The sequence below is a fragment of the Nansenia antarctica genome (assembly GCF_963989245.1).
Source record: "Nansenia antarctica genome assembly, chromosome: 4".
Classification (NCBI taxonomy): Eukaryota; Metazoa; Chordata; class Actinopteri; order Argentiniformes; family Microstomatidae; genus Nansenia; species Nansenia antarctica.
Window position 1 is genome coordinate 63,005,692 of NC_137689.1, and position 19,707 is coordinate 63,025,398.

Here is a 19,707-nt window from a genome sequence, read left to right on the forward strand (position 1 = left end):
TTTACTTAACCTTTATTTTAGCAGGGTGTTCCATTGAGACCAAGATCTCTTTTACAAGGGGGTCTCTTTTATAATCCCTGTTTACACAGTTTACAACAATACAACATGACTTATAAACATGATTAATGATCTGTAACCAATGTTAAGCAGCAGAAGTGAGTGTTGGTTGGTTTGCAGTGGTGTGTGTGTGTGTGTGTGTGTGTGTGTGTGTGTGTGTGTATGTGTGTGTGTGTGTGTGTGTGTGTGTGTGTGCGTGTGTTTTCACACTTCAACTTTTGCCAAGTTGAAGTATGGCAAGGTTGGATTTAGATGGTGTTGATTTATTTATATGATTGGTGAGTAGGGATATGCAGGACTTTATTTATGTACTGCCCCTGCCAAAACCATCCCTTCTCCCTGAGAGAAGACTACCTTTTATTGCCAATGCTTCATCTTCTATATTTATTTTCTCCAATATTTCATCACTGTGTACTGGAAACTCGGTGTCCAATAATATAAACTATTTATGGTGTGTGCGCGTGTACGCGTGCCTGTGTGTGTGTGTGCACGCACCATGCGCGTGCATGTGTCCTGTTTATACGTGGAATAATTCACTTAGGCCTGCAGGTCTCAACTCTCTCTCATGATTTCCCTATTGCAGGAAGCTTTTATTGGTAAGAGATTTGGGGGAGTCCAGGCCAATTGACTTTCATTATCACCTGATTGCCTTGTCTTCTAGTTTTGATACATTGATAACCACTGTCTTCCCTGCACCAGCGGCTGGTACCACAGCGAGCTATTACCTCCTAGGCCTTTGGGCAGAGAGATGTCAAATGTGGAAAGAATTGAGCTGTCAAGAAGGTGACAAGTTGAACTGCGTAATCATTTGGATTTTACGCACACTTAATGTCAGTCCACTTAATGGTCTTAGCAAGCAATAGGCTAGGTGCACGATCTCCACTACTTCCTGAAAGGCACCTGGCATGAACATATCCTGTCTCACTCTATTGGTTTAATTGATTAATCAGCTGTGCACTGTGTGTTCCAACGGTTTACCGCACAGCTGATTAATCAATTAAACCAATAGAGTGAGACAGGATATGTTCATACCAGTTGCCTTTCAGGAAGTAGTGATATCGTGCACCTAGCCTATTCATAGCTTTCAGTCACGTGGTTTCTTCCCTAGCAACCACCAACCTGACGGGCAAAAAGTATCATAGCAACATCGCTCAACATGGCTGCCTACTATTTAAACCACCTCACTCATGAAGAACTATCAAGATACACGACGGTGATAGGAGTGGAGGATTGACACCATTCAAATAGTGTTGGATTCCCTGTCTTCTACTCTATCCAGACACGTTGGAATTATTGGGTTTTGCCCGCAAAAAGTGCCTTTTGCCCGTCAGGTGGGCGTTTCCACTATGCTGTGACGTCACATGAAAGCTCTGAATTGGAGTGCCATTCGCTTTTCGGCGGTTGAAAAAATCTTCCCCTATGAAATGGGATAATCCTTCAAGACTCTGTTTCGTCATCAGTAGTATCAAGCATGGACACTCGCGATTCGTTCACAACTTAAGTTTCACGCCATCAATCGAGTCATCAAATAAAAAAGAACAATGCTTCTTTACCAGGCCAGATCTAGCAGCATGTGACCATAATGGTCTAATGGTGCCTATTATTGTTGTGCTTCATCTTCAATTTAAATAATTAATCATTATTGATTGATTGATTGATTGATTGAGAATGTTTATTTTGGTCCCCTATACAATTCACAATACAGATATAAAAAAAATGTACACAGTCACAATTCATATGATTCTTATGATGATGATCATTAGGCTGTCTTGGTGCCCTACACACAGTGCATGATGCGCGTGGAGGCAGCGGCGGCCCAGAGGAGAGCGGTCGTCTCCCCTCCTCATAATCACTTTTGATTAAAAAATAAATAAATAATTAGAGCACTGTTGGAAAACCATTATCCATTAGAACCAACGAAACCCTGTAGAGACTGAGCTGTTTCATTCTTCCTCACCCATAAAGTCAAAGGTTCAATTGACTTACAAATGATTCAGTAATGACAGTGTAACAAGGACAGTTGGAGAGAAAGCACTTAGCCAGCGACAGCTTGACAGTTTCAAAATTGCATTGAGTCCAACGTTTCACAATTTCCTGTGAAATTCCAGATCGGCTACCACACTAGGCAAGGAGGTAGAACTGAAGGCCTGTCTGTCACTCTGTGGACCTTTGTCCCTGTGTGGTCTCTCGTGTATCCCTGGTACTGTCACTCAGAGTGGCACTGGTACTGTCCAGTCAGTGACTAGGCTGGCAGGACCCCTCTCCTCTATCAGACACAACTGACAACAGAACAGGGACTTCTCATCTAAACCCACTGGGACTGGACCTTGTACAACGACACCAGCCTTCTGAGAAAGGTCTGAAGTGTTGATGAAATACAAGGGTGTAGTCCTTTTAGAATGTCGACAATGAGGCTTGGATAAGGATTCTGGAGGAATCTCCGAGACTATAGGAGCTGTATGTTGAAAACGTGAATGTTATTAATGATAACAGATAAACAGGCTTCTGTCTGTAGTGAACTGTACAAACGTATTTTAGTTTATAAGCTTAATCATGACACATACTTCCAGGAAATCCTATAATGAGTAATATTGAGTCATAGGTAGCCTATTGGATGATGTCCAAATATGTATTATTTAAGAAAGATATTTAAGAATATTATTATTATTATTATTTAATTATTTAATTAATAATAATATTAATAATTATTATTATTTAATTATTTATTATTATTTATTTATTATTATTATTATTATTATTATTATTTAAGAATATGTATTATTTAAGAAAAAAATTCGTTCGAAATACATATTTTAAAAATAACATTGGCGTTCAAATGGTTTTCTGGTGAGAAGTCACGATATGGCTATATGGCATAAGACACATTTATTAGTTTATTATAATGCAGACGTGCGTACCGTCACAATTCCATTCCCAGCTGGGTCGATTAGTTCGCAACGATTACTTTGGTCTGGTCTACGCAGCAGCTGTGTATCGACGAGACAGGCTGAACACACATCCATGGGACATGTACAGCATTGCTTACAGGTAAGATACACCTTAGAGTTTAAATTGTATTCACAATGTCAATAAAGACCAAACAAACAAATTACAACAGATGTTCTGGGGGCATTTTCAAACGTGTAAAAAGTCTGTTTTGTTAGGGGAAAACTTGTCTTCGCTATTTCTTCACACTCACTTTCCCTCACTTGTCAGAAGTGTTTTTGCTTGGTATCAACATGGGCATGTTGTACACAGACACTAGACGAGGCGCTACTCTTTTTCTAGTTACCAAACTAATTACTAAACAGTGTTACCAGACCAGTAAGAATTTACATTTACAGGCGTGAATAATGTTTACGAACATGTCTCACTCTGACTCTGAGGTCTTAATGCACTAGTTGCATGTATTTCAGCCTCCACTACGTTGGCGAGGTGTAGCTCACTAAGTTGGCTAAAATGACTAACTCAAATGCTCCACGGTGTCAACATCTTTACATTAATAGAATTCATGACGTTTAAATTATCCTCTTGCGTTTCTGACCCACCATAAGAGCGCGCCATCTGTTGGTAATACTGTCATTTAGCATGCTAGCTTAGCTGGAGTAGTGTTGATGCCTCAGGAGTCTGTACCTGATGTCACTGTGGTCAACAGACTGCAGCTGGTCAGGTCTTCTGTGTTGTTGGTCAACTGGACAGTCAGTGGGTGTGGGTGTGGGTGTGGGTGTGGGTGTGGGTGTGGGTGAGGGATGTCTCCAAGAACACAATACCCATGTATGATCAGTCAGATTAGGGGTGATGATGGTTCTGCTTTACAAACACATTAAAGATATGCTGTTTTTTCATGTACTTGGTTTTGACAATTGTTTATCTTATTCATGACACAATAACAGAAGGCCTAACGCATGTTTTACTTGTGCCACGCCATAAAGGATTCAGTTTGTAATTGGATTAGTGTCATGCAAGCGCTTTTAAACCTCTGAGTGAAAGTGAAAGCTCAACAGATGGGTTAGCTTCACACACAGATCAGTCTAGACTGAACTGACATCTTCTGGCACACCGGCTAGGCAAGGGATGGGCAACTTTGATACTGGTGGTGGGCACACAGTAAAGTATGATGGGGCTGCAATGTGTATAAACACGCAATGCTTACACTCACACTCAAGCGCACGTGCACACACACGCACACACAGTCATGCACACACACATTTTCTTTTCAATAGTAGTGCAGTGCAACCATGACCATTTTTTAATTTCTCAAAGAAATACATCACAGTGAAATCAATGTCATCCAATTATTTTGAGAAAAAAATGGGTTTTGTATCGCAAAAGACAATTAAATCCATGTTGACTCTTCCCATCCTGAAATAGGTCTCAGCAACAGGGTGTCTCTAATTGGCTGTTTTGTTGTTGTTGCTGGTTTGAAGGGTTGGCCTATTACACTAGAGACTAGATTGTTCTTTTTTCTTCATAGAAGGCTTGCCTTGTATGTATGGAAGGCTTGCCAATGTTGAATATTTGCATAGAACATTAAATGCCAGCAGATCATATAGCCTATTGGGCGAGCCTGTATAGTATTTTCATAAGGCCTTGATTATGCATGTTTTCATCATGCTTTCTCTTCTGCAAAGGCTTTACACCCCCCCCCCCCCCACCCCACCGCCCTCCACCATTGTCACTGATAGGCGGTGTTTAATAGCCTATACAACAGAGATTACCCAGAGGAAGGCTCCATTTCAAATTAGACTGCTCTATATAGCCTAGTGGATTCATTATTATGTAAATAGGCCCCGCTCTCTCTCTCTCTCTCTCTCTCTCTCTCTCTCTCTCTCTCTCTCTCTCTCTCTCTCTCTCTCTCTCTCTCTCTCTCTCTCTCTCTCTCTCCCCCTCCCCCCTCTGTCATTGTGAAGCTGTGATCATATCAAGGATTTGACAGTTTAATTTCTCTTCAAAGGAAGATGACACTCTCGAAAGGGAGGAAGACCTTGTTCGAGCATTTAGAAACGCACTATATTGGTGGGAATTGTTAGGATCAGGTTTTCTCTGGTCGGATGTTATTGTATGTACACAATCGGTGTACGGTGTACACAATCATGGCTACATCTAAATGTCACTACCACCAGGAACAATGAAGTTAATCCTAATCTAATCTGATGTGTCCAAACACCTCTATTGATATGCCTACGGTGGGGGAGCTGTTTGTGTTGCTATGCCTACGGTGGTGGAGCAGCCCCAGCAGGCTCCTGCCTCAGTTGCCCTGACAATTAAAAGAGCTTGACAGCGAGCGCACGGAACGGTTACCATAGTTTCCTCTGTAGCGACGAGTCTTTGAGCGATGATGTCAGTGAACATGCTGAACTAAATCTAAGCACTCCCCGCCCTGCCGCCTCCTTCCCTTCACTTCCCCCCCCCCCCCCCCCCCCATTTCTCCTCTATCTCCCCCCCCCCCCACCTCTGTCTCCTGGTGGTGAGTCATCCAGACAGCAGAAGATCAGAACTCGATGTCTCTTCCTCTGTGAGCTCCTCTCTGCCAGTCCCAGGCCTTTAGAACAACATCCGTTCAGAAGCCAAAGTGACAGAATCAGGTAAGCAGCTTAGCATCCAGACTATAGCTGCATCTCCCTGGGGGTTAGCGGCTCTCTGCTCCGTCGCTGGCTCTCTGTCGCTCGCTGGGGGACAAGCCCAAACGCTCCTCAGACACAGTAAGACTTCTGCTTCAGCTTTTTGTCTCAGTTCCATTTTCTCTGTGTTGCCCGCTACGTCTACTTGAATGTGACATTGGATCAATGAGTACTTAGACAGTCTGTACTTTCCACGCAACTATAGAGCATAGACATGGACATCCTAAACTATAGAGGACATGGGGTAGGAGTTTTAGTTTGTGAGGTAGCAGCTGTGGTTTCTATGCTCTGTGATCTGTTTGTTATTGATGCTGGTTCATGAGACAGGAATAGCAGCGTCGCTGTCCTGGTCGACTCAATAGACTCACTGGTGGACTGATGGTAGTTTCCGGGGGGAGGGAGAGAGAGGGAGCGACCAAGTGAGAGGGAGTATGTATGAAAAGAGAGAGATGGGGGGGGTATGAGGAATGTATATGAAAGAGAGAGATGAGGGAGACGGAGGGAGGGAGGGAGGGAGGGAGGATCAATTGAGAATAATGTTATGATGCCCTGAATGGCTTTGTGTGTTTTTCCATTGCCTGGTGTGCTGCTGGGATATGTTTGTTGAATTGATAAGGAAGAGGATGACCTTTTAAAAGGATGGCCTTTTAGCATTCTACAATGCTCTTATCAGAGAAGGTGAAGGACGGTGTTTTTTCAGTTCCTTTTCAACTAGGGAGAAAAACACTTTTCTGTTCACCTCTCCAGACCAATGCAATGTAACTCATGTTATGCCCAAGAGTGAGTTACCATGAGATGTGATGAAAAGGACAGAATAGTGAGCACACCTTGACTTTCCCTCTGACGTCTTCACTCAAAGGTGATGCGCAGGTAAAGTGATGACTCATTTGGGAGAGGCAGGAGAGGCTGGCAGAAGTAGAAATCAGAAATCTCCCTGATGGAGAGGAGATATACGCTGGCTGATTGCTGGGTTTACCCTGTTTACCGTTGGGAGTGTGTGTGCGTGTGTGTGTGTGTGTGTGGGGGGGGGGGATTATTGTGTTTATTTGGCAATGTACAGTATCTGGCCCTTCTCAAGATGACAGTGTGGTGGTTACAAGCAGTCTGCTGCATGCAGGAATGTAATAGCATGATGCCAGTGAACATGATAGGGCAGATCAGGAAGTCGGCATCACTCTGTGATATGGCCAATACAGGGTAGGCTGGTGGAGGTAGAAATCAGAGGACAGGCTCATTGTAATGCATGGAACGGAATGATGAATGCTATCAAACAATGAGCATGATGTCTGCCCCCCCCCCCCCCCCCCCCCCCGGTTAGATAGTATCACACGTATTACCCCCTCCTTTCAAATGTACTGAATCCTGAGGCCTTTTTACATTGAAGACATTATTTCACAATGTAGGCCTGATTCTCAACTCAAGTGGGTCCCGCCTTTTCAGGCGTTCTTGTATCTCTCCATCTTGCCTTCCATCTTCCTCGTCAACACGTCCACACCTCTCCTCTCAGGCGTCCGTCATGGTCATGTTCTCCAGAAGAGGAGGAGGGGAGCGCCGGGCCCTTCCTTTATCTCGCCAACACAGCTGACATTATGAGATACGAGCGCCTTAATCCCCACTCCATATTCTCTGACTGGATGGTGGTCAGGGGTGTGTGTGGTTGTGTGTGGTTGTCTTGATAGTCTAAACGTGTAGTAGTGAAGTTGTTTTCTCCACCTCATCTATTCTCTTGTGTTGATCTGGACTGATCTGAACATATATGGGATAGGTGGCAACATGGCTGACACAGAGTAGCTGCTTTCACCTGTCCCTTGCAGATGAAGGGAAGGACACAAGGAGACGAGACAAGGAGGCGAGGAGAGGAAGCCACGTTGGACTGTTGTAACACCCCTCTGGTGTCATAGGTTCCCTAGGTGATGTTCTTTGACCAATCAGGTGTTTCATACTCCCACCACCCTCCCCCTCCCAGCCAACATCCCCAGACCCGATCCGACCCCCGCCCCCCCCCCGCCCCCTCCTCTTGGTGTCTTGGACGTTCCCTGGCGTTCTAAGCTAAGCGTTCTATCTTTCATCTCTCTCTCTCTCTCTACCCCTCCCACCAGTCTCTCTCCCCTCCCTACCTCCGGTAGTGCTGCATGCCATGCCTCCATGCTCTCATCTCAGTATGCCTCTCTGCCTGTCTTGATGCAGCAGTGTGTGAGGGCTGGTCCATGACCCTCTGCTGCCCCTCTGTTATAAATAGGCCTGCCACTCACAGCAGCTACACTGTTCTAGACACGTGTTTATTTTTGAGCTTTTGTCAAAGGGCTTCCTTATTGAGAATGCAGAACATTCTTCTCCACTGTTTGGACACCAGTAAGACCAACCAGCCAACACAAACAGCCTCATACGTCATGTTGCATGCAGAACAACTGGAGTGGTCGCGTGGCCATTTTAGCATGCTCAAAATGGCATCTGTGAGTCATACAGTTAGCCTAGGTTAGCCTACTGGTGCTGGTCTGTTTGATGTGTGGTCCCATTGGGGTTTATGGGAGCAGCCAAGAGGAGCAGGAATGGTCAGTGCTCGTTTCTGAAAAGCTGCCAGAGCCTAAAACAGCATTGTTTACTGTGTGCTGTTGGTTTGTTTGTTGTGTGATTGGGGGCTGTGTGTTATCAGCAGACAGACATCTAGACAGACAGACGGCAGTTTATGTTTTTGTTTTTTCCTATCATGAAAAAGGCTGTCTGGCCTATTAATTTAGAAAGAATGGATTGCATTTAAGGGGTTTTCTTTTTTTAATTGGGCCCTAGTTGAATTTGGTTATGGAATCATGAATAGAATAAATGGATCCTCAGTTGCTCAGCAACACATCACTGTTGCTGCTACCATTCATGCGACTCAGGGGGGAGGCTGATGGAGGTAGAAATCGGAGGATGAGCTCATTGTAATCCATAGAACGGAATCTTCGAGGTATCACGTGGTTGATACCATTCCTCATTCCATTCTATGCATTACAAGGAAGCCCGTCCTCCGATTTCTACCTCCACCAGCCTCCCCTGATGCAAATAGAGCTCCATGTCCACTGTCAGCTGTGTTTAAAAGGCATATTTTTCCATGGTGTGATTTGTGCTATTATTTACCCCAGCCACAGCTTTGTGGTCAGGATGTCCCAGGTCACACCACAGCAGGGATCAATGGCGGAGCAGTGCTGTGCCTCTCAGACCACATTGACTTGTATTGAGTCCCATCGCTGGACCTGAGAAAACAACTGTGTTGGCTTGGCTACTGGCAACTGGTTTAATCCATAATATTGATGAAGTCCCGACATATTACACCTGCAACACTCACTGCCGTATGGCTAGTTGTCGAACGTCATACGTAGCCACCAGTCACGTAGACCCTTACTGTGGTGGTGATACTGTGTAGAGAGTGGGAGTAGCCTAATAGTCGTTAAAATGATGACATATTGATCTTCATAAGGAGGAGGATGTCTTGTTCTCTACCTCATCCTCCTAGTTATTGATCCGTTAGAAGATCAACAAGCTTGTGTCAGTGTCTCACGCCAGCTGTGACACCAGGTCTTTTAAACAGCATTAGGCCTGATCAGGAGAGAGTGGCATTAGAACTAGCCCATATCTAGCTCAACCTCCTTTATTTCAGTTTGTCGCTCCACATCTCTCTCTCTCTCTCTCTCTCTCTCTCTCTCTCTCTCTCTCTCTCTCTCTCTCTCTCTCTCTCGTTATTTCTTTATATAGACCATAGCAGGTCTTCTCTGCATCGTAGCCAGGTCTTGGCTGATTTCTGCCTCCATTTTCTTTGTTCTCCAAAAATGCACCTGAGACCAGATGTTTTTCTTGGAGGTGTGGTTTGACGTACCATCCAGAAACTTTAAAACTGTTGGGGTCAGGAGGGGCGTCGTAACTCCGTTCTTTGACTGGCTCGGTTTAGACTGAACACGGGCATTCTGGGTTTGTGTCCGAAGTTATTGTTTATACTTTTTTTTTGAAAATGTTGGGGCTAGAATTGATATGACTGCTACTACCACGGACTCTACGTAGAGCATTTTCAACAGGAAATGTTGGTTTGTTCTCCTCAGTTCCTCTGAAGTATTAAGTATTACGCCTTGTATGGGGAGAGATTAGATCTTGCTCATATCTACTTCTCTCCTTCCTTTATTTCATTCTGTCGCTCCACTTTTCTCTCCCTCTCTTTTTATTTCTATTTCTTTTTTTCTTCCCACCTTGTTGCTCCAGTTCTCCAATAACACCCTTTCTAAAGGAGTGTGGGGTTACATTCTTTCTTTAGTGTTTTTGTGTTCTTCATTTCCAGTAAGCAGAGAAGGACTATAGAGGAGAGGAAAGCGGAGGATGTGGGTATTGACCCTGCGCCTCTGGGGTTGGCGGCCGCCAACTGACCACTCTACTGAAACTCCAGCACTGTCTCTCTCCCTTCTGTTCACCTCCAATAGAGAAACTCTCTCTACCACTCACGCTCTCTGGCACCTGCACTTTCACAGTCACAACTAGCCTACTGGTTTTCCTCCTTGCTCTATACTGCCTCTGTCTCTTACCCATCGCAAGTAAAACCTGGGATAAGAATGGGATGTACACTTGATTCATGATTCACATACTTTACTTTAGACGAACCTACTTATTGTAAGAGTGACTGCTAAATGAACTTACTGTTTCACCCCCTCCTTCAACGACCGCTAGCCAAACAAAAACGCCATCCATTCATTGGTTATTTTTACTGTGCCATGGTCACCATGTCCCCAGGCATTCTAAACTGTCTTTTGACACTCTGTCTCTCTCTCTCTCTCTCTCTCTCTCTCTCTCTCTCTCTCTCTCTCTCCCTGTCTCTCCCTCTCTGTCTCTCCCTCTCTCTTCCCCCCCACTCTCTCTCTGCTGTCTGTCTCTCTCTCCCTTCCTCCCTCCCCCTCTTACTCTCTCTCTCTCTCTCTCTCTCTCTTTCTCTTTTCTGGCGGTGACCCACTGGATCCCCTTAACGCTGAAGCCAATCCTCTTTGCTCTGGAAATCTCTGATTGGATTACTGCAGCTCTCCCTTTCTCTTCTTTCCTCTTCCCTCCCTCCCTCTCATCCTCCCTACCTCCCTCCCCCTGCTCTTTCATCTGTCCTGTACCAGCCCTGGTTGTATTGAGTCAACAGTATCTTGCCTTCCATGGCAACAGTGCAGCTCTGGAGACTCACGCACGCACACACACGCACACACACACACACACACACACACACACACACACACACACACACACACACACACATATGAATATTTAATGGAAGACAGAGACTCAACTACCCCCTCTTTGCTGTTAAATCATCAGATGGGTTGTGTGTGTGTGTGTGTGGGGGGGGAGGGGTGGGGGCTAGCGCTAACAGCTAGTGTGGCTGAGCTGCCACATATGATAATAGAAGTGTATGAAAGAGCCTTCACTCTGGGATAACGTTAGCACTAGTGGAGGAACGCAGTGACGCGGTAGTCACACACACACACACGCGCGCACACACCCTCCCCCCTCAATGTGCGTCTGTTTCTATTTTTACAGGTTGTGACTAGAGACGGATGCTGCAACTGTGAAAGGAGGAGGCTGTTAAGGACTGAGAGAACCGGCACTTACACACTTCTCCACCTCCCTCACTCCCTCACTCCCGGACATCCAATCCTCTCCTTTCATCTCACCTCTCCATCCCCTCTCTGAGGCAGAGAGAGAGAAAGAGAGAGAGGAAGAGGGAAGCCCTGGACCAGGCGTGAGAAGTTAGCTGCTGAGGAGAGTGGAGAGGAAAGGTGCCGTGTGTTTCAGACACTTGTGAAAGAAGAGAAGAGAAGAGGGGAGAGGAGAGGAACGGGGGAGGGATTGTGCTACTGTAGCTAGAGGGTAGTCCCGCCTCTGTGTGTGTGTGTGTGTGTGTGTGTGTGTGTGCGCGTGCGCGTGCGCGCGCGTGTGCGTGTGCGTGCTCTCTCAGCGCAGCTCAGTCATAAAGAGGACTAACAAAGGGAAGCACCTAGCCCCTGAGAAGCTCGTCGTATGGAGCAAGGAGAGCAGCGCAGCCCGCGCTCACAGCAACACCGACAACCTTGCTCTCCTCCTCCTCTTCTTCTTCCTCCTCTTCCTTCTCCTTCTCTTCTGAACACCATCTGAACACCAGAAAAGCCTCCAAGTCCTCTTCTTCTCTGTGTGGATTAAGTCCTGATCTGGGACCCGCTGCTCTCTGCGCGTCCGCTGCCAGCTTTCTGTCTGTGAGAGTCCGAGGCCAGCTGATCTCAGAGCAGTGTGTGTGTGTGTGTGTGTGTGTGTGTCATAGCCTCCCGCTCCACTCCTCTCTCTGTGCTCTGTTTCATTCCTCTCCAGTCAGCCGGACCAGGCAGTCAGTCTCTGTTCCGCTCTGAGCCTCTCCAGTCAGGAAGAGAGAGACACAGAGACACAGAGAGAGAGAGAAAGAGAGAGAGAGAGAGAGGCGGGCAGGCAGGCTAGGAAGCAGCAGCAGCAGCAACAGCCGAGGAGATCCAGTAACAGCAGTTAGGACCGAGCAGGAGGAGGACAGAGCGGACCCAGAGGAGAGATGGGAGTGTTAGTCTGCTGCGTGGTGGTACTGGCGCTGGTCTGTCACAGCCACAGTCTAGACCTGGCCAGGAGACCCCTGGACAGGCTGAAAAGGTAAGGGCGGATTGTTGTTGTTGTTGTTGTTGTTGTTGTTGTTTAGAGGGTAGTTGAAGAGGCTCTGCAGGCTGTAACAGCTGTCGATTGGTGGTGTGAGAGTTGTGTAGCTACATGTGAGGAGTGGTTGTCGCTTATGCTCCCTGTGTGTGTTGATGTTCAGGGATGAGAAGTTTTAATTGCTTGTTTCTCAATTTGGAGTAGCTTATAACAGACAGACATGTCCTCTTGTTTTGTAGCTTCTTTGGCTTATTTTTTCTCGGAAAAACATTTAAGATGACAGCCAGTATTCAATAAATGATTAATTGCGAAATAATTTATAAGTTGGTTTTTAATTGTTTTAGAGAATGGGATAATCTACTGCAGAGATGTTCTATTTGGAAAGGAAGGTGTATGCCAGTCGCAGGTGTGTAAGTGTGTGAACTGTGAAGGAATGCTCATTAAGCGCAGCTCGTGTCAGCTCTCGTCAGCTGTTAGTCAACACCTCCGTGTGTTAGGTACACTCATTAAGGTCCAGACTGCTCTGAGCCTCCCACTCTCTTTCCTCCAACTGCCTGGCAGACAGGCAGGCAGGCAGGCAGGCAGACAGGCAGACAGGCAGACAGGCAGACAGGCAGACAGGCAGACAGGCAGACAGGCAGGCAGGCAGACAGGCAGACAGGCAGACAGGCAGGCAGGCAGGCAGGCAGGCAGACAGGCAGACAGGCAGACAGGCAGACAGGCAGACAGGCAGGCAGGCAGGCAGGCAGGCAGGCAGGCAGACAGGCAGACAGGCAGGCAGGCAGGCAGGCAGGCAGGCAGGCAGACAGGCAGGCAGACAGACAGGCAGGCAGGCAGACAGGCAGGCAGGCAGGCAGGCAGGCAGACAGGCAGGCAGACAGGCAGGCAGGCAGGCAGACAGGCAGGCAGGCAGGCAGGCAGGCAGGCAGGCAGACAGGCAGGCAGGCAGGCAGGCAGGCAGGCAGGCAGGCAGGCAGGCAGGCAGGCAGGCAGGCAGGCAGGCGGACGGACGGACGGACAGGGGAGTAGTGCAGAGGAACACAGTTCCTAAAGTGTAGGTCATTGTGACATAGTGAAAAAAATAGTTTTTCAGACAAATGCTGAGTGATTCTACAGCAGCGAGGGAGGAGGAGGAGGAGTCATTGTCTGATTGTTTGCATACTGATTCATTGTGTGGCCTGTATGCTGCAAAACAAATTCCCTCATTGAGGATAATAAGGTTTTGTAATATACCCTACACCTAACCATCACTGGGTTGGTGGTTAGGAGGGAGATTTCTGTTCTACATATGACTGTATCGCTATTACAGTATTTCTAACCTCTTCTTCCCTGTCTGTGTGGATTAGTTTTGATGAGAGTACGCAGCGTATTTGTATTGTTTTTGTTATTATAATATTTATTATTCCAGGTTTTATGAGAGTGTGTGGTGTAGTGTTGTTATAATTATTATTATAGTTATTGTTCCAGGTTTGAGGGGAGTGCATTTGTGTTGTTGTTGTTGTTGTTGTTGTTGTTGTTATAACAGATTTGAGGAGAGAGCATGGTGCATTATTACTATTATGATTATGATATTTCTTGTATGTATTGTTCCATGTTTGAGGGACTGCATTTGTGTTGTTGTTGTTGTTGTTGTTGTTGTTGTTGTTGTTGTTGTTGTTATTATAACAGATTTGAGGAGAGTGCATGGTGAATTATTACTGTTATTATTCCTATTATAATAAAGGTGTATGTATTGTTCCAGGTTTGAGGAGAGTGCATGGTCGGACCCTAACGACTGCAGCACCAGGGCCAGACAGCCCGTGGTCCTGTCCAACACACACAACTTCTCCCTGGACATACGCATGCCTGGGGTCCTCCCTACCACGGTGAGTGGGGCTGTGTGTGTGTATGTGTATGTGCGCGCATCTGTGTGTGTGTCTCTGTGTCTGTGTGTGTGTGTGTGTGTGTGTGTGTGTGTGTGTGTGTGTCAGTCAAGACAAGGGAAATCAGTGAGCGGTATTTACATGAGGTGTGTTGTCTGAGAGATATGGTGGAGCTGACATGTAGGTAAATAAAGGCAGAGTAGGGAACGCTGACCAGCTGCAGGACGTGCGGGGAGGCTGGTAGGCTGCTGCTCCTTATCAGGGAGGATAACGTCCTCTGGACGCGTTTATTATTTCCTCATAGGAGTTGTCAGGGCTGGCCTCCTCCACTGTGTGTGTGTGTGTGTGTGTGTACGCGCGCGCCCACTATTGATCCTACAGTAATGCAGTCATTACAGTTGGCTCACTACTGCACACTGAGCTAATTGGCTTCTCAGCAAAGCAGCTCGCCCCCACCCCCCCCCCTCCCCACCGCCCCCATCCCACCCCCCCCATCCTCCCCTCCTACCCTGTCCAGTCCTGCTGCATTGGCTAGGAGTCATAGAACTACAGATACATGTTCTCTCTCTTTCTCTCTCGCTCTCTCTCTCTCAGGAGCAGGAGGGGAACATAACATGACAGAATTGTTGTAATTGAGCTCCAGGCTTTGTGAGCTTTGAATACTTTGACTGTTTCAAGAGTGTGTGTGTGTGTGTGTGTGTGTGTGTGTGTGTGTGTGTGTGTGTCTGTCTGTCTGTGTGCGCGTGTATGTGAGAGAAGGGGAGGGGGGATCTATTATTATTCTCAGTGCAGGTCTGTGAGTCATCGCCCAGTCATTCATCCAAGAGTGTTGGTAGGGTTGGCTGAAGGGAGGCAGGGAGGGGTAGGGAGGGAGGGAGGCAGGGAGGGGAGGAGAGAGTTGTAAGTCGCTTTGGAATAAGGCGTCTGCCAAATGGCAAAAATGTAAATGTAAAAATGTAGAGAGGCAGGGAAGTAGGGGGTAGGAGGGGAGTCAGGTAGATAGGGAGGGAAGCAGGGAGGGAGGCAGGTAGGGAGGCAGGTAGGGAGGCAGGTAGGGAGGCAGGTAGGGATTAAAGAAGAAAACAAGGTTTGAGCTGTGGTTTATCTGCCCTGCGCTCGGTGTCTGGGTCAGCCCAGGGACTGGTGTTGCATTGATGTGTGAGGACTTGGCCTTTCTCTGGCCCTCCAGATAGCTGTGAACCAGGTCACGCAGCCATCCTGTTTGGGCTTTCTAGAGTATCTGCTTGGCAGCTTTGGAGACAGGCAGGGCTAAAGGTTGTTTTTTATCAAACGATGGATCGTATACACTCGCCTACTATGTTGGCCTTATAAAACCCAAGTTCTCGCTGCTGGAATTTATGTGGAGATTGTTAAAGTCACAACGTCCCTTTGACGGACGCAAGCTGCGCTTTACCTTTTTTACAATAACTTGCCGCCTGAATTCCATCGGACAACGCTGTCGCTATAAAAGATGGAATCACAGATTCACAAGTCTCTGTATGCTTTTTACAAAGTCACGATGTCCGTCGGAAAGACGCGAGCTGTGCTAAGGTCCGAGTTCCATCAGACCAGGGGAGGCTGGTGGAGGTAGAAATTGGAGGACGGGCTCATTGTTATGCTGCCTCCCCTCCCCCTCATGCAGAGCTGCCTCTATAACAGTAGTATACTTATAGTCTGAGGCCCAGGCTAGAGTAACTATAGTTCAGCCCTAATATTGATTTTTTAATGTTTTCTGAATAACTGGCAATACCCCCTGCGTCGGATCCAACAGTGCTGTCACAACAGCAGACAGGTGTTCTTTCAGCAGCCCAGACCGGGCCTGGGGTTGATTTTAATAATCTGACCGTGTTCCAGCTGGGATCCGGAGCTCGGTTGACTGACAGCACCGAGCCACCGGCCATAACTAAGCAATTAAAGCGTTTCCACGGAAACAACTGCCCTGTCATGTTTATTACAAATGTGTCACTTAAAGGCTGCACCAGGGGAACTATGGAAACCACGCCTGACATTCTTTATTTATCTCCCCCCCCCCCCACCCCCCAACCATCACTTCCTCTTCTCAACGCCTACGCTTTGTTATTGAAGTAACGAACAAATGGCACCATGTCGCATATAGGCCTCGGCTAGGCTGCTGTAGATGGGATGAACGAGAGAGAGGAGGAGGAGGAGGAGGAGGAGAAGAGAAAAATAGAAAAGCAGAAAAACAAGAACAGAGCCTCACATATAGTGCTAGCAAAAGTGAGTGGGAGAGGAAAAGGGGAGGAGACGTGTTATTTTGAGTGTTTCCTAGATGTGTGATCTCTCACTGATAGAGAGGTCTCTCCTGGGAGGAGGAGAGCAGTGATGGATCCCAGTGTGGAGACACGGCGCTCTGTCATGTCTGGGCCTGGCCGCATATCACTCTCTCTCCCCCAGACGGGTGGAACTATTCCACGTGGAGGGAGGAGGAGGGGATTTAAGACTTATGTCCATTCATGTGTTGCGCGCGCACACGCACACATATACACACACACACACACACACACACACACACACACACACACACACTTTCCCGTGCTTTTGGTCTCTACAGTACTCACATCTACACCTGAGTGAGTCAGAGGATTCACACAATCTCACAGGTTCTGAGGTGCTTAGAGGTGTGTGACGGTGTAATGTCACGTCTGGGAGATTGAGGTCGCGTTGTCACGGTGAAACACCACGTCTGGGAGATTGAGGTTGTGTTGTCACGGTGAATCGTCACGTCTGGGAGGTTGAGGTTGTGTAACTTGTCACAGTGAAACACCACGTCTGGGAGGTCAAGGTTGTGTTGTCATGGTGAATCGTCACGTCTGGGAGATTGAGGTTGTGTTGTTACAGTGAAACACCACGTCTGGGAGGTCAAGGTGAAACATGAAAGACATGTATGCCCTTCATGAGAAGCTCACCAAAGACACAGCTTCTGGTTTGTTTCACTGTTGTGAATTGTGATTATCTCAGTCAGGTCAACACAGAAGGATGAGTCACTCTGTATGCAGAGAGGACGGACTCAGCGAGAGATCATCCCAAAGCCTTATTTTCTACTCATGTTGAACGTTGGTAACCATGGTTGCACTGTAACGTTTCAAATGTGTGCATCTCAAACATGTCTTTCTGTTGTTTCAGTCGGATACCTACCTGTGTGTGGCAGTACCAGTACCGACCACCAGGGATGCTTATATCGGTGAGTAACATATCACCCTTCAAATAAAAAATACCAATCGTACAAGGGCACAAATCTGTACGCTTACGTGCTCCCACTACAAAAACCTTGGTCCACACTCTTTCAAGTCATACCAGCAGCGATCCTGCTGCCACAACCCCAGCCATCATCCACAAACTGCATTATTTCACACAGTATTTACTTCTCGGCCCCATTTCTCAACCCGCTGACACACCAAGACAGGCCAGGACAGACGTTTCCCCCGGTTGCCATTGGCAACCGTCTTTCCCATGTATGATGTTTGACCAAGTGGGGGTGTGGGGAGAAATCCCTTAATAATACACCATGCTGTCCCCTAATCCTACTGGTGAGTCGTCTGAGTCTTTCAGGGAGGTAGGTGTGTGTGTGTGTGTGTGTGTGTGTGTGTGCGTGTGTGTGCGTGTGTGTGTGTGCGTGTGTGCGTGTGTGCGTGCGTGTGTGCGTGCGTGCGTGCGTGCGTGCGTGCGTGCGTGCGTGCGTGTGTGCCGTCAAGCAGACTAAGTCTGTGTGCTTTAGCCGAGTGTGTTATTTGTCCAGTTAGGGGCACAACCAGATTACCACCTTCCTAGCCAACCACATTCCTCTCCTCTCCTCTCCCCTCCCTTCCTCTCCTCTAACGCCCCTGGCAGAGACAATAAAGGCAAGCTTGTCTGTTGTCTGTCTACAATCCTGTTAAATCATATTTGACAAGAACACATACAAACACACACACGCACACATACACACACACGCATACACACATACGCACACACGCATACGCACACACAGAGGCTAAAGAGAGCCGTAAGTGAGCCCAGTGCGGTGTTATTGCAGGAGAGGAGCCGTGGTGATGAAGGTTACTGCTGAGCATTAGTGATCACACTGATAACAGCCTTTAGAGGCTCTGAGAGGAATGGTAGTGCTTAGAGGGTTGACCCTGTAAAGGTGTGTTTAACTCGACAGACACTGTCTCACTCCTGTGTGTGTGTGTGTGTGTGTGTGTGTGTGTGTGTGTGTGTGTGTGTGTCTGTGTGTGTCTGTGTGTGTGTGTGTCTGTGTCTGTGTCTGTGTGTGTGTGTGTGTGTGTGTGTGTGTGCACGCGCGCAGTATGTTTTTCCGTGTTTGTGTGCTTGTCACTGCCTGTATGTGAGCGTGGGCGTTTGTGTCCGTCTGTCTGTATGGAAGGGAGTGTCTGCCAGTGTGTGTGTGTGTATGAGAGGGTACTTCACCTGAGGCTCCAACAGCCTTTTCATGTATTCATCGCAGTTAGAAACCATCTGTCACCATCAGCTGGGTGACATCAGTCCCAGGGCCACCAGCCACTCCAGTGACACACACACACACACACACACACACACACACACACACACACACACTCCCCAGCTGCTCCCCATTGCTGGCCTTTTGAATATGCATAACAAAACAGGTCCTCCATCCTCCCTGCTTCCTCTCCTCCTGCAAAATGTCCTCTCTCTCTCTCTTTCATTCAGTGTCTGTCTGTGACATTGCGTCATCCATAGCCTGCCGTGTTGATGATGAAACAGAGAAATGGTCAGGTTAGCCAGTTCAGTGAGGCTGAGGAGTCCTGTCAGCATCACTCTACATAACCATGACTATCTAGACAGAAACGTGACCACACCTGTCAATTGAGAATGAAAGCAATCGTTATTGACACAATGCCATAACTACAGAACAGATAGAAACTCAACGTCGATATTCAAGTTAGGCTGAAAGTGTGTGTGTGTTTGTGTGTGGGCGGATGTCAGTCAACAAAGCATGACTACACCAAAGATTTCACGATCATTGCGTGAGGCTGATTTGAACATAATCCATGTGTCTTGAGAAATTAGCAGCAATCTTCGGTGTGAGACACGCAGAGGCAAAGTAGAAGGATATGGCGGAACGGATAATTTCTGTAAAAGACTTACAAGGGATTATTTGGGTAATGAGGACGGCTGCATTTGATCCATCTCCGGCACGGATAATGAGACACTGTGGTGTTCGGTCCTCGTTGAGTCACAAGTAGAAGACGTCCTTTGTCATTGTTGTATAGCGGCTAATCGTTTATCATGGTTACGAGGATACAGCAGCTAGATACAGCACAGTACATCTTCAGTTTTGACACTGTGTGTGTGTTTGTGTCAGGGGAGGCTGGTGTATGGCTCATTGTAATGCATGGAATGGAATGAGGACATGGTATCTGACCCCCTGGTGTGTCAGTATACGGCGTGGCAAATTGGCATAAGGTGTACAAACACAATCCATTGTTAGGGTTAAGGTTAACCTAGGGTTAAGGTTAACCTATTTCTTATCCTGTACC

General features: G+C 47.1%; 1 protein-coding gene across 1 annotated transcript in view; it reads left to right on the plus strand.

Moving 5' to 3' along the window:
- Positions 1–3,069: 3,069 nt before the first annotated feature.
- The window catches only part of pam (peptidylglycine alpha-amidating monooxygenase), a 67,865-nt gene continuing 51,227 nt past the window's right edge, over positions 3,070–19,707 (plus strand). Inside the window, exons 1-4 of the mRNA XM_080528612.1 lie at positions 3,070–3,105; positions 11,217–12,326; positions 14,068–14,191; positions 17,333–17,390. Coding sequence (XP_080384738.1) covers positions 12,232–12,326; positions 14,068–14,191; positions 17,333–17,390 — 277 coding nt within the window. The 5' untranslated portion in view covers positions 3,070–3,105; positions 11,217–12,231. The remainder of the gene's footprint in view (positions 3,106–11,216; positions 12,327–14,067; positions 14,192–17,332; positions 17,391–19,707) is intronic.